General features: G+C 36.4%; 1 protein-coding gene across 1 annotated transcript in view; it reads left to right on the forward strand.

Moving 5' to 3' along the window:
- Positions 1-15,436, forward strand: part of LOC127444944 (adhesion G protein-coupled receptor L3-like) — a 163,162-nt gene that overhangs the window by 102,569 nt on the left and 45,157 nt on the right. Inside the window, exon 11 of the mRNA XM_051704623.1 lies at positions 9,739-9,922. Within this exon, the coding sequence (XP_051560583.1) occupies positions 9,739-9,922 (184 nt within the window). The remainder of the gene's footprint in view (positions 1-9,738; positions 9,923-15,436) is intronic.

Below are 15,436 nucleotides of genomic sequence, written 5' to 3' on the forward strand. Positions count from 1 at the left end.
ATAGCTCTGTTCCAAAATCTACTGAGCTGCTTCACTTCTTACCAGGGTTGTCACGATACCTTAATAATGTCTTACGGTGATACAAGTGTTACAGTACCGCTCATTTTGTTTGAATAACAGGTTGAATGAAGTAGCTATTCTGATGTTGTATTCATTTTTACAGTTTCATAAAGATACTATTGTTATTGTTTTTGTTTTAAATTGTAGAATATTAATTTGTTATTCTTAAAGGAATGTTCCGGGTTCAATGCAAGTTAAGCTCAGTCGTGATTACCACAATAATAAATTTCGACTCGTCTCTTCTTTTCTTTAAAAAAAGCAAAAATGGATGTTACAGTGAGGCACTTACAATGGAAGTCAATGTGGTCAATTTTTGGAGGGTTTAAACAGAAATGTGAAGCTTATAATTTTATAAAAGCACTTTCATTAATTCTTCTGTTATAACTTATGTATTATTTGACCTGTAAAGTTGTTTAAATTGTATTTTTTACAGTCGTTTTAGGGTTTGTTGATATTACATCATTATGGTAACAAAGTTGTAAAATTTGCTATAACTTTACACAGAAAAGTACGTGATTTTATCGCATAAAAATCATATTAACATGCATATCCTTTATGTCTTGTGGCTATACTTTTGAAACAGTGAGTATTTTAACATTAAAAAATTGAAAACATTAACTTCCATTGGAAGTGCCTCACTCGAACCTCAATTTTTGCTTTTTCTTTAAAGAAAAGGGGGAACAAGTCTTACATTTTTGTGGTAGTCAAATCAGTATTATGCCACAAATGCTGCCGATTGAGCTTAACTTATATTGAACCCAGAACATTCCTTTAATTTAGTCGTAATTTCTTTACTTTCATGCAGCATTGCAATGCTGAACGACGTCGATGTGTTCTTGTATTCCATCTGCGTAATTTTTTAAATGCTGATCTATGTAAACGTGTCAGAGGAAGTCTTTGGCCATTGTGTTTTACCCTTTTGTCAACGTCTTACACCTTGAGCATTGTTTTTAAAACACTGTCAAGTTGCACAAGGAGTTCTGTTCCATTCTGTTGCACTCTGTGTAGCATCCTGTGTGAACGGCCCCTATTGCAGCACTAGGTAGAGCACTCACTGTGCGGTAACATCATGTTTGAGCCACAAAAATCAAGTACTGTCATAATCAGATTACAGGTACGTTTAATGGATTATATATGTATGATTACATACTGTATGGATTGCAACATTTATCAGGCTTGACTTTAAAAGAGGAGCCCAAAGGTCACGCTATCTAATGTTCAATGTTCATCATAACATGCAAAAAAAAATCCAAAAGGAAGTGTACTTTAAAAGATTACGTTATGTGAAATGTTACGTTGTGTAATTTGTAATCAGAAGCAAATTACATTTCAGAAGTTATCTACCCAACACTGACGATGAATAAAAAAGTCTTTTTTAATTGACCCTTCGCTAAGCCCCGCCTTAAAAGCGTTTCTGACCTATCCTGTGTAAGCAACTGTTGCCGGGCCGCCATTACTCTGAAACACGTTTGCTATTTTCCAATGACAGCCTATGGGAGTAATGTGTGTTGGAGTACTTTTAAGCAGGATTTTATCAAAATGATCCAAAAACTTTAAAACACAATGTTGCCGGGTCATTTGTAATAGTGACACAAGTTACCTGTAAAATAATTTTTAAATAGATCTGGAGAAGAGCATGTTCTGGATTAAACTGTGTCCGCCCTCATTCTCAAATGAACATATAACATCTGCAACGACACCTACATTCACTCCAAGATAAATTAAAGCTAATAACTGAACGTTAATTCATTTATGTGTTGATTCAAGTCATAGTAAAAGCGATAGAAAAGAAACCATATAAATGAGTGTGTTATGAGACGTTATAAACAGCTCTGTTCACTTACGCTAACGTTATTAGACGTTTAATCGCTATTAAATGAAGTTTTTCTCTTTTTTTTTTTTTCACTGATCTTGCTTGCATTCTGGGATTGCCTTCGTCGTGAAGGATACATGTGATTCTGCTCTATAATTTGGTACGGTTTCTTAGGACACAGCTTAATTAAGATGCCTATCTCTTGGAGCAGCCTTCATGTCAGGAGCTCGCCTATGATGCCTTGAAATGCAGCCTACGTGGGCAGCTCACAATGTTTTGGAACAGAGCAATTGTCTGTGATTTTTTTATTCGTGCTCTTTTATCACCTCATGATATCTACGTACATGGCTAAAGTTTTCAACAGAAGTGTTTCTTTATACTTGGGTGGAGCTTTATCTGTCATATCATATGTATCATTTTGGCTGTTTGTGTGTGTTTGCGCGTCTGTGCTTGTGCCCGTGGGCTGCATTTTTTGCATTTATAAAAGCAGAGCAATTTTTTCTCCTGAGAAAGCAGTGGTGATGTCAGCACTGGTCAGCAATGTCACATCAGGCAACTGATAAACACACACACACAGACTTGTTAAAAAAGCACAGAATAATGTAGATAAGCCCAAGAAAAGCTCAGTAGACTGAGTGAAAGCAAAAGCATGAGAAGAACTGATTTAGAGGTTGAAAATGACTGATGCATATCTTATACTGAGCCAGACCGCTCAGTCAACCCTGCCAATACATGACAGATTTATACAGATTTTTACCCCATGAATTAATGGAGGTCTAAATGGTATTCCAATATTCTGTTGTCTGGTTTAAACAATCTGTTGAGAAAGAATGAGCCAATCAGAACATCATCTGATCCTGCTGATTGAGACAGGGCATTCTGAGACAACTGTTCAAAAACCTCCCAGTGCTGTCGTTAAGCATAAGGGGGGGGGGGGGGGGTGTTTATAAGAGAAACAATCATTTCAACCTAACAGCCAATTGCATTCAAAATATGTAATGCAAGAAATAAATACAGTAAAAATTAGGGCTGTCAATTCAACCCATTAATTCAGTGCGATTAATTATATAAATATTATTCGTTAAAAAAAGTACAGAATTAATCATGCCCCAGAGCAAAATAAGGCTCTTGTCATAAGAGCAATTTAAAGGGATCGTTCACCCAAAAATTCTCTCATCATTTACTCACCCTCCTGGCATCCCAGATGTGTATGACTTTCTTTCTTCTGCAGAACACAAATGAAGATTTTTAGAAGAATATTTCAGCTCTGTAGGTCCATACAATGCAAGTGAATGGGTACCAAAATTTTGAAGCTCCAAAAATCACATAAAGGCAGCATAAAAGTAATCCATAAGACTCCAGTGGTTAAATCCATGTCTTCAGACATGATATGATAGGTGTGGGTGAGAAACAGATCAATATTTATGTTCTTTTTTTCATAAATTCTCCTCCCTGCCCAGTAGGGGGCGATATGCACAAACTGTGTGAATCACCAAAAACACAAGAAGGGAGAAGTGAAAGTGAAGGAAAAAGGACTTAAATATTGATCTGTTTCTCACCCACACCTATCATATCGCTTCAGAAGACATGGATTTAACCACTGGAGTTTTATGGATTACTTTTATGCTGCCCGTATGTGGATTTTGGAGCTTCAAAATGTTGGCACTCATTCACTTACATTGTTAGGACCTACAGAGCTGAAATATTCTTCTAAAAATCTTTATATGTGTTCAACAGACGAAAGAGAGTCATACACATCTGGGATGGCATGGGGGTGAGTAAATGATGAAAGAATTTTTTTTTTTTTTTTGGGGAGGGGGGGTTCCCCTTTTTCTCCCAATTTGGAATGCCCAATTCCCAATGCACTCTAAGTCCTGGTGGAATCCCAGTTGCCTCCGTGTCTGAGACAGTCAACCTGCGCATCTTATCACGTGGCTTGTTGAGCACGTCGCCACGGAGACATAGCATGTGTAGAGGCTTCACGCCATCCACCGCGGCATCCGCGCTCAATTCACCATGCGCCCCACCGAGAACAAACCACATTATAGCAACCATGAGGAGGTTACCCCATGTGACTCTACCCTCCCTAGTAACCGGGCCAATTTGGTTGCTTAGGAGACCTGGCTGGAGTCACTCAGCACACCCTGGGATTCGAACTAGCGAACTAGCGAACTCCAGGGGTGGTAGCCAGCGTATTTTACCACTGAGCTACCCAGGCCCCTTATGATTACCGCCCCCTTCATATTTTCTGCAGGGGGCGGTAAGCACAAATCCTGTACAGGCAACAAACCCCACATATGTGCTGACAGGAGACAGCACAATGTGAAGACGCATTCTTGCGTTCAAACACAGCAGGATGAGTGCGACTCAGAATGCAGATGTTGCAAGATGTGTTTTTCACTTGACACAGTGGCCTAGAATGCTGTAAATGATGTGACGCAACCAAAGTGAGACGCTCCAAAGCATCCTTTGGATGCACGTGTGCATAGACGCATTCTAAGAAAAGCCTTATAATAAGTCTACCACAGACAGATTAATGCATTTTACTGCAAAATGGATTTCTGTAGACTGTAGGCAATGTTATGGATCAATGGTTTGAAATTAAACAATATATTGCCTTGGAAAGCCACTTTTTGTATTGCCTGTTCAATTCTGTACTAGTCTGCCACAATGATGTAATGTATTTTAATTATCAGAATTATTATATTAATTACATATTATATTTATTATTATTTAAAAATGGTTATTTATCATTAATCATTAGATATTGAATAATTTCTTGGGGGGGATATTTCTCAGCAAAATTTTGATTAAATTGATTGAAAATGTTAATCTATTGACAGCCCTAGTAAAAAGCTCTTTACAAAATAATCAGTGCATGTTTGCACACTATTTTCCACTAAATGAACACTAAGAGAAATAATATTTAGTCATTCTCATACTTACAGTATATGCACCAGTATATCAATATAGAGTGATGAACAGCAATATTTAAATACAGATATTTTTGACTAAAAACATTTACACATGTACAGTGTATACACATAATATACATTTACATTTATATTTTATTTAATAAAAGAGAATATTTGAGTGAACATTTTTGAGTGATGTCATTAAATCGATTCATTGAACTGATTCACGGAAATGAATCAGATTTACCCACTCTAATGCCATTTTCCTGGTAAAGGATAAAGACGGTATTTAAACATCTGTCTTAATGCTTTCATACATGTCACGTGACGGAGAGATCGAAAAACAAGTGTAATGGCACACAGTCTTTGGAAACTTAATGGCCAAATAAAAATGTGCAACCATCACAATATTCACAATGATGCTTTTTATACTGTATCTTCAGAAAATGAATCGGTTTTATGTTGTGAATATTCGATATATCGCCCAGTCTTGATTCTCATTGGTCATCTAAAAAAAGAGTGTGTGTTTGTGTCTTTATGCTGGATTAGCTCCTCGGCTTCAAAGCATTTCAGTTCTGCTCCATTTACCAAGTCTGTGGAAAGCAGCACCACTGTCTATCTGTCTGTCTGTCTGTGTGTGTGAGAGCGAAAATAGAATTTAAGAAGAGTTTAAAAAAAATCTCTTATCTCAGTCTGCAGTGTGAGCCCCCAAGTGTACAAATACACACACTCCAAGACACACACTTTCCCTTGACCTCTTGACACACTCTGTCAGAAAATTTCATAAGCAGTTTTGTGAGGAAGTAAATATAACTCTCTCTCTCTGCTTTCTTACCTTTTATTGCAGTCATGTCTCATCTCAGTCTCCTCTTTCTCTCTCATAAAAGGGTCATTACTTTAGTGGTGTCAAACTGAATATACTCATCCCGCCTTAAACACACACACACACACACACACACACACACACACACACACACACACACACACACACACACTGCTCTACTGTAACTGGGGCAGAATGATTCAATCCAATGGCTAGATTTGCCCACAGCAACCTAAAAGACAAATGACAAAACATCCCTCTGTCCATCCCTACGGATGAGTGCACTATAGTGAGAGAAGTTAATTACACATCTCTTCAGTACACATTATATTATACACTTTATACAGTATGTGCCGTTATAGTTGTTATAATAATGCAAGGTTGTGAACCTATATAGCAGGGGTCGGGAACCTATCACTCGCAAGCCACAAGTGGCTCTTTGTAAAAAATCAAGTGGCGTGAACAAGGTTTGAAATTAAAACCCGCCAAATGCAGATGTTTCATGCGCAATGGGGGGTAATTTTGCCGATGTACCAGCCACTGTGAAGGGTGACCTGTAAGACGTCTTGGAGTGACACATGATGTTAGACACAAGACACATGCTTGAAGAAACTTCATTATGTTTTATTATATAAAAACAGACTAAATAAAAGCCGTCATTGCTCGTGTCTGATTCGCTGTTTGTTCAGAGGCGTGCAGCGGGACCCTGTCTTGTGGAACAAGCACATGTAAAGAGTTATCACTCCTTTTTCTCTGTTTCATTCATCTGAAAACTGTTTGCAACAGTGGCGTAGCCAAGGGTGGACAGGGGTCAGCCAATGCCCACCCAAATTAGACCCAGGCCCACCCAGAATATTGGAGATTATTTTTTGACTTCAAATATATATATTTATAAAATAGTTACAAAAATGCATACATTCTGATTTCTGAATGTGTGAAAGAACTGTTTGAATGCGCCACCTTTCAACGTTTCTGGAAAAGTTGGAGATTTTTTTTTAAGTAATTTCCTGCCACGCCCTTGGTTTGCAAGAATAATGTCGTCTATGAGAATGCTGCAAATGATCTCTGATTATCTCAGGAGGTGCTGTGAGTTTAGTTCGCTTTATTTCCACGGAGCAGTTCGCTCTTATGCATTGTGAACGCAGCTCTGCAGGTTCAGTAATATATATCTTTGTATTAAAGGAACAAAGATGAAAGTGATTAAATACGAGACACTTTGAACCTAAAATTTAGTTCTATTTTATTCCTTACTAAAATGCAATGCAAACACATTCGATAAGTACACACATGTGGCAGCATTATTTTGGGAACACAAGGGAATTTAATAGGCTTATTGATTATGAAGATTATTATCTTTAAATTGATAATTGTCTTTAGTTCATAATCTGTAGGCTATTAGTAATTTTTCATCTGTTGTTGTTGATGGATGCTTGCGTGATGCAAATAGGGCCGTTGGAGACGGTAAATGTTTGGATTTGGGGAGGTGGTTATATAAGATTTTTTGATCACTTCGTTATTTTAATTGCTTTTTTCGTTTAATTTAAAATGCTATTTTAATTTAGAAATGTCTTTTAAGTTTTTCGTGTTTTTAATAAACTAATTGCATTTTTAAAAGAAAATCAATAAAGCAAAAACATTAACTGACCATCGGCAGGGGTGTTGACGACAATATGATAGGATATCGCAATATTTTTTAAGGTGATTATCGTTAAAATATTTTTTACATATCGCCCAGCCCTATAGGGAAGTGACATTTTTCATGAACAAATGAAAAATGAAGTAATTTTATGGAGACCTGCACAAACACGTGTCCCCAATTCCATATTGCAACTTGTTACTTTTAATCGTTGCATATTTGTTTGTTTTTATGTTTTTGAGAAGTCTATGGGCATAATAAACATTTTATTTTATTGAAAACTTTGTTTTTTGAAAATAGTAAAATATTAGTTTTTGCTATGGCTCTTTCAAAAAAAAAAAAAAAAAAAAAAATGCATCAACCAAAAATAAATACAAATTGGCTCCTTATTGAAAAAAGTTCCCGACCCCTGCTCTATAGAGACCTAATCTATTTTAGATCAAAGGGATTTGACCCAGAATTTTTCACACTCCGCAACTTTGTGGAAGTGACAAATACCTGTACATTTGGCCCGCTATGTGAATATCAATGGAGTCAGTATGTTTATGGTACAGTTTGCTGCACTTTTTCAAATGAAAAGCAGAATTGTAATAGGCCACGATATTAGACCTGTAGTGATTATTAAATATGTAAAAATGACTTCTTAAGGTGTATGAAGCACACATGCAGAAAAAAAGCACACCTTAAAAAATATGACAATTTATATGACAATTAATCGTGAAAGCCCTTAAAGAGACAATTAATTGTCATAATTGCAATTATTTGTTTGACAATTAATCGTCAGCCAAATTTCATAATCGTGACAGCCCTACACGATATAGTCTTTTATAGTCAACAACCTGCCACCTTACAAGCCTAAAACCTTCATTTGTGGATAAAAATCCAGTGATAATATTCACAGCCAAATTTAAAAGCCTATCTTAATATCACACCCGTTTTTTTAAATACCCTTATATTAGTTTCCGCTGCACTGCAGAAACATTTCATTTTCCTATATAGTGGTCTTATAGACACATAAATTACCACTTGCCTTGTGAGAACCTGTATGTGTGTGTGTGTGAGTGTGTGTGAGTGTGTGTGTGAGTGTGTGTGTGTGTGTGTGTGTGATGACAGCTACTTTCATTTTCACAGTGTTTCAAGCTCCCTGCGGATCTTTCTTCAGTGTGACAGGTTTATATTCCAGCACTGAGACTGACTCTTCAGCTGTGTGTTTGTGTGGAATTGGAAGAGAAATGGTTTATGGGAGAGGTGGCCACTTTGGGAAATATGTCCTTATTGTGAAGTTCAGATGTCAGGATGTGTGTGTGTGTGTGTGTGTGTGTGTGTGTGTGTGTGTGTATGTATGTGTGTGTGTGTGTGTGTGTGTGTGTGTGTGTGTGTGTGAGTGTTTGTGTGTTTGTGTGTGTGTGTGTGTGTGTGTGTGTGTGAGTGAGTGTGTGTGTGAGTGAGAGTGTGTGTGTTTGTGTGTGTGTGTGTTTATGTGTGTGTGTGTGTGAGAGTGAGTGTTTGTGTGTGTGTGTATATGTGTGTGTTTGTGTGTGTGTGTGTTTGTGTGTGTGAGTGAGTGTGTGTGCGTGTGTGTGTGGGCAGGTTTAAGTGGTTTACGAGGACTTTTTTTTTTAGGTTACAAACTAGTAATTACAAGGGTATTATGCTATAAATGTGGTTTATGAGGACATTTCTAGTGTCCCCATAATTCAAATCACTTATAAAACATACTAAACGATGTTTTATTGAAAATGTAAAAATGCAGAAAGTTTTTTGTGAGGGTTAGGTTTAGGGGTAGGGTTAGGGTTAGGGGATAGAATCTATAGTTTGTACAGTATAAAAATCATTATGTCTATGAAGAGTCCTCATAATGATAGCTGCATCAACGTGTGTGTGTGTGTGTATGTGTGTGTGTGTGTGTATGTGTGTGTGTGTGTGTGTGTGAGTGAGTGTGTGTGTGTTTGTGTGTGTGTTTATGTGTGAGTGCGTGTGTGTGAGTGAGTGTGTGTGTGTTTGTGTGTGTGTGAGTGAGTGTGTGTGTGTGTGTGTTTGTGTGTGTGTGTGTGTGTGTGTGTGTGTGTGTGAGTGTGTGAGTATGTGTGAGTGAGTGTGTGTTTGTGTGTGTGTGTGTGGGTGGGCAGGTTTAAGTGGTTTACGAGGACTTTTTTTTAGGTTATTAACTGGTAATTACAAGGGTATTATGCTATAAATGTGGTTTATGAGGACATTTCTAGTGTCCCCATAATTCAAATCACTTTAAAAACATACTAAACGATGTTTTATTGAAAATGTAAAAATGCAGAAAGTTTTTTGTGAGGGTTAGGTTTAGGGGTAGGGTTAGGGTTAGGGGATAGAATCTATAGTTCGTACAGTATAAAAATCATTATGTCTATGGAGAGTCCTCATAATGATAGCTGCACCAACATGTGCGTGTGTGTGTGTGTGTGTGTGTGTTGAGATGTCTACCCTCATCTCCTCTCTTCTTCTCTCTCTCCATCTGCAGGCAATGGTAGAGACGGTGAATAACCTGCTGCAGTTGCGATCTCAGGCGGCGTGGAGAGAACTGTCCGTGGCCGAGCAGCTGCGGTGTGCAACAATGCTGCTAGACACAGTGGAGACAGGAGCCTTCATGCTCGCTGACAACCTTCTCAAAACAGACACCATACAAGAGAGCACCGACAACATCCGTGAGTCCACACACACACACACACACACACACACACACACACACACAAAACCATAGTGTGCGCATATTTCATTGATCTAATCAGATTTCACCCTTGTGTTAATGCCTGCGTCTTGCTGCTCGTTCTGATTTCTCCTGTCACTAGGAGACAGAGCAAGTTAAACAACAGATGGATAAAGCCATTTACTGAATATGAAACCAGAATGTTTCTGTGCACAGGCAGGAAATCCCTAAAGCTTGTTTGTGATTGGATAAGAACATTACCAGCCTTTACCAAAATGCGTGTTTTCTTTAAAGTAATGTGACTATTTGGAAAACAACAATAATATCACAGCAGAAAAATAATATCACATACTGTAATAAATGACAGCTACTTGCATGAGACTTCAAAATGTCCACGGGATATATATATATATATATATATATATATATATATATATATATATATATATATATATAAAAGAAAAATCATAAAATCTGGCCTTTCCATGAACCTTGGCTATTAAACATGTGTAGTGCACACAGATAACCACATAGGGACTAAAATAATGCAATGAACATTAACTAAATAGCATTAAATGTAATGTGAAACACCCTTGTTACAAGGTTTTTCCTGCACTGAAATGTTTTTTTTTATACTCACTAAATATGGTTATAATCTGAGATGCGTGTTGTGCAGCACGACTGACGCCTGGTTTTCGTGAGAGTGTTTGAGTGAAAATGTATCACAGTTGTACAGCTGTAACAGTAACTGTGGTATTTTTAAGAAAAAAAAATCATATTAAATATGCTAATATTTTAGATGGACTCTATTAGACTTTATCACAGCTGTGGCAAGTTTCTAGATTGGTTATGCTACTATTTTTCATAAATTATTTCCAGCTAAATAAATATTTTCCTACATATTTGTTCTAAATAAATTCAGCAAGATTAGTTATAATATTCTGACTGTTTCCATGAAAAGAACTCTTTACTAAGTTGGGACTTTGCTAGTGAAAATATTTGTTTTCTACTCCGTAAAAGATACTCTTTTCTTTTCATCAGACTCTTAAAGGAATATTCCGGGTTCAATACAAGTTAAGGTCAATCGACAGCATTTGTGGCATAATACTGATTACCACAGATATTACTTTGACTTGCCCCTCCTTGCCTTTTCTTTAAAAAAAAAAAGAAGCAAAAATCGAGGTGGCAGTGAGACACTTACAATGGAAGTGAATGGGGGCCAATTTTTGAACGATAAAATACTCACTGTTTCAAACGTTTAGCCACAAGACATGAACAATATGCATGTTAACATGATGTTAGTGTGATAAAATCACTTACTAACCGCATCTGTGTAAAGTTATAGCCAATTTTACAACTTCATTACCATGATGATGTAATGTCAACAAACCCTAAACCCAGAAACGACTGTAAAATGACGATTTAAACTTTACAGCTCAATTAATTTTAACAGAGTTAAGAGTTTTAACAGAAGAATTAATGTAAGTACTTTTAATAAAATGAAAAGCTTCACATTTCTGCCTTTAAACCCTCCAAAAAGTGGCCCCCATTCACTTTCATTGTAACCTATATTTTCGCTTTTTTTAAAGAAAAGGAGGGACAAGTCGAAATAATTTTTGTGGTAATCAATATTATGCCACAAATACTTTATGCATTTGCCCTTATGCAAAGGGTAAGACCATGGATGGCTCCTCATTTCTGTGGATAGCTCAATGTAGCTAGTCTTTCTACAGTAAATGCTAAGCTTTTTTAATGCTAAAAGGCACTAAGTAAATTTAGCTAGTAAAATTAAGTTTGATTTTGAAATAAAAAATTCTGAATTGAATTCAAAAGATGTCATATACTTAGATTGTTACATTATTATGTTATATATTAATTAAATGCAGTTCTATAAAAAAACTACTTCGAGCATGTGACTGAAATGAATGAAACGTTACACTTATATAGCACTTTTCTGACACTACACTCAAAGCGCTTTACATGGTGAACTGGGAACTCTCCTCAACCACCATCAGTGTGCAGCATCCACCTGGACAGTGCGAGGGCAGCCATAGTGCACCAGTACGCTCACCACACACCAGCTGTTGGTGGAGAGGAGAGAGTGGAGTGATAGAGACAATTCATGGATGGAGATTATTAGGAGGCCATGATTGATAAGGGCCAATGGGGGAATTTGGCCAGGACACCAGGGTTACACACCTACTCTTTATGAGAAATGCCCTGGGATTTTTAATGACCACAGAGAGTTAGGACCATCAGATTAACATCTCATCCAAAGGACAGTGCACTTTCTTACAGTATAGTGTCCCCCTTCACTATACTAGTGCATTAGAACCCACACAGACCACAGGGTGAGCACCCCCTGCTGGCTTCACTAACACCTCTTCCAGCAGCAACCTAAGTTTTCCCCATGAGGTCTCCCATCCAGGTACTGACTCAACCCTGCTTAGCTTCAGTGGGCAACCGTTCTTGAGCAACAGGGTGATATGGCTGCTGGCAAATGTGGATGACTGTATACATCAGTCACCACCAAAGAACCCTTTTTGACCCACGTAATTGATTAATAACAAATAATTGAATTATAACCACATAATTGATAACAAATATAAGATTAAACATAACTATTTCACTTACATATTATCAAAAGGGATCCGTCACACAGAGATTTAGGGTAACAACCTTTTACTAATTTAATGTAAACGTATGTGCATTGTCTTGTTGAATATAATATTTATTGTTAAAAAATGTAATAAAAAGTTTTACAGTAAAATTACAGGTATTATCCAGTTACATTTTGTTTTATTTTTTTACCATAAATTGGACAGTAAGTGAACACATTTTTAGAAACTAAACTAGGTTTTTACTTTCGTTTTTTTATATACATTCTTTTCCAGTAAGAATTATGAAGTATGAATTTTTGTGTGTGTGTGTGTGTTATTTGTGTTACTGTTTTATTATGCATTGCGTCTGCTGTAGTAAACAATCACAATCATTGAATCAATGCCAGAGCAAATATAAATGGATGATCTAATGTATTGTTTATTATTACTCTTATTATTAAATATTCCACTTTATTGGAAATTTACATGAATTACATTTTTTTTCTAAAGAAGTGTGAATTAAACGTGAGAATCTATTCATATTTTGTAAATGTGCACACTTTTGTAAAAATATTGAAGCTGGAGTATTACACCATTCTAATGCATAGTTTGTCATGATTAAATAAGAATTGCATGGTAATAATATGCATTAAATGTAAACAGTACCGATCGTGAGGCTGCTGGCGAAAAAAGTGCTTGTGTGTTGAACAGTGTGCACGTAAACTGTATCTTCTATTGTTTCAAATGTGAGACCTGATGGCATACGAAACACATTATCACATTAGAGGTAGACAGCAGGGACTCATACACGTTTCAGGTGTACTCAAGCCAGATGTAACGAAGCGTGTCTGTAATAAACATAAGAGCAGTCCACACAGGGGGTCTGATACTGTCTGACTAATGCAGAGGAAATCATGCTTTATCTTGTAAAAGAGGACAGAAGTTGTCAAATGAGTTCAGGACTGACACAAACACTCACATATACACAGAAAGAACATGCTAGGCAAAGCTTCATTCTCCAGAGTGATGATATTTATGATTATGGATCAATGCGACCATTCAAGCGTGACATTTGAAACCATTGCCGTGTTAATTATGGAACGCTCCAGCATACTGTTAACAGCTCTTATACTGTGAGTGAGTGCAGGCAGGAGGCAGTTTCCTTCAAGCTGCTTGGGAATGAATGGGCACGCTTGAATCTGTGAGCCCATGGAGCGCAGTGGAGCCTGATTTATTTAATCCGATTTATAATCAATCTTCAAACCAGTGATTCATTATTATAAATTAAAAGAGCAGTGATTAAGTTAGTTGGACATTGGGGTGGCATGACGCAGTGGGTTAGTGCATGCACTTATGACACAATAATTGATATGAAATACTTTTGGAAAGTTGACATGTCCTGCAGTGTCACATGCTATACTCCGTAAAACAGCATTTGCCAATTGTTTAATTCTTCATATAAATTCATTATTAAATGATTCGTATTAATTATTATTTAATTCTTTATATTAAAATGTGTTCATTTATTGTTAATATGCATTCAGATTTTAAACAATATTTTGCTAATTATTTAATTCTTCATATTCAATGTTCAAAAATGTGTTCATATTTAATTTTTTACACCAATTATATGCATGCTGCTTTTATGACCTGCTATTATTTAAGAGCCTACATGGAAAAGTGTGTGAAAAATGTGAAAGTGAAGAAATTAGGACCAAAATATTTTACTATTGCTTAATATAGTATAATGTAATGTAACGTAATATAATATAATATCATATTTATTAAAAACATTTACAAAATAAATTATATTTTTTTATGAGTTCCAAAAGCAACAGTGTAAATGTAAAATTGACCAAAACTAAAGTTGACCAAAAAGAGAAATATTTTGATATTTTCATGTCATTCATAATGTTATAAAGCCTTAAAAGGAAATCATATTTCCGTTTTATTATTTGATTTATATATTTCAAGTTAAATATGTAAAAATGACTTCTTAAGGTGTATGACGCACACATGCACCTTAACAAATATGACAATTTATATGACAATAATCGTGAAAGCCCTTAAAGACACAAAGAGACATCGCCATAATCGCAGTTATTTTTTTGACAATTTATCGTCAGTAAATTTCATAACCGTGACAATACAGGGTCAAATTGTGTCAACTTCCCATATATATATATATATATATATCATTTTTTTCTTTTTCCGACAAGCTAATTATGTTTATAATAAAATTAAAAATTCATCTGTGCGGATATGTTTGTTCAAATGTTTGTGTGCAGTCAGAGTGTGTGCGTGTGTGTGTGTGTGTGTGTGTGTGTGTGTGTGTGTGTGTGTGTGTATTACCACTATAAAGTGTGGTTCTTTTTTTATTATTTAGTTTTGTGGCTTCCTTTGTTAATTGAAAAAACTCAGCAGTGACAAATTCTGTCTCACACTGATGTGTCCCCACACACACAGCAATCATAACCAAGACATTAATCAAAACACAGTTATGAAATTTCAGAGTTGAAGCAATCACTCAAAACAACTCGCACACACACACACACATTGACACAAAGGCAGGAAGGTTTACAGCAGACAGAGAGAGATGGTGAAAGAATAGAGAGGAAGAAAGTTGGGAGTCAGAGGCAAAGATTTGAAACCTAATAAGTGAGGACAGAAGAACAGCAGGAAGAACAACACTAAGGAGGAGACGGAATGAACGGGACATTACCAGACAGCAAGAAAGAGATGGACAAATGCAGTGTGAGTGGAAAAGAGAGGATGAAAGGGAGAGGAAGAGAATAAATGAGAGAAAACAAAAAGATAGAGAAGAGAAAATGGGGAGGGGGGGGGGGGGGAGGATGGCAATCATAGATCCATGCTAACCACTCTGTTCTCCTCCAGTGCTTTCACAGCACAAA

This window comes from Myxocyprinus asiaticus, chromosome 8, assembly GCF_019703515.2.
Source record: "Myxocyprinus asiaticus isolate MX2 ecotype Aquarium Trade chromosome 8, UBuf_Myxa_2, whole genome shotgun sequence".
NCBI classification, from domain to species: domain Eukaryota; kingdom Metazoa; phylum Chordata; class Actinopteri; order Cypriniformes; family Catostomidae; genus Myxocyprinus; species Myxocyprinus asiaticus.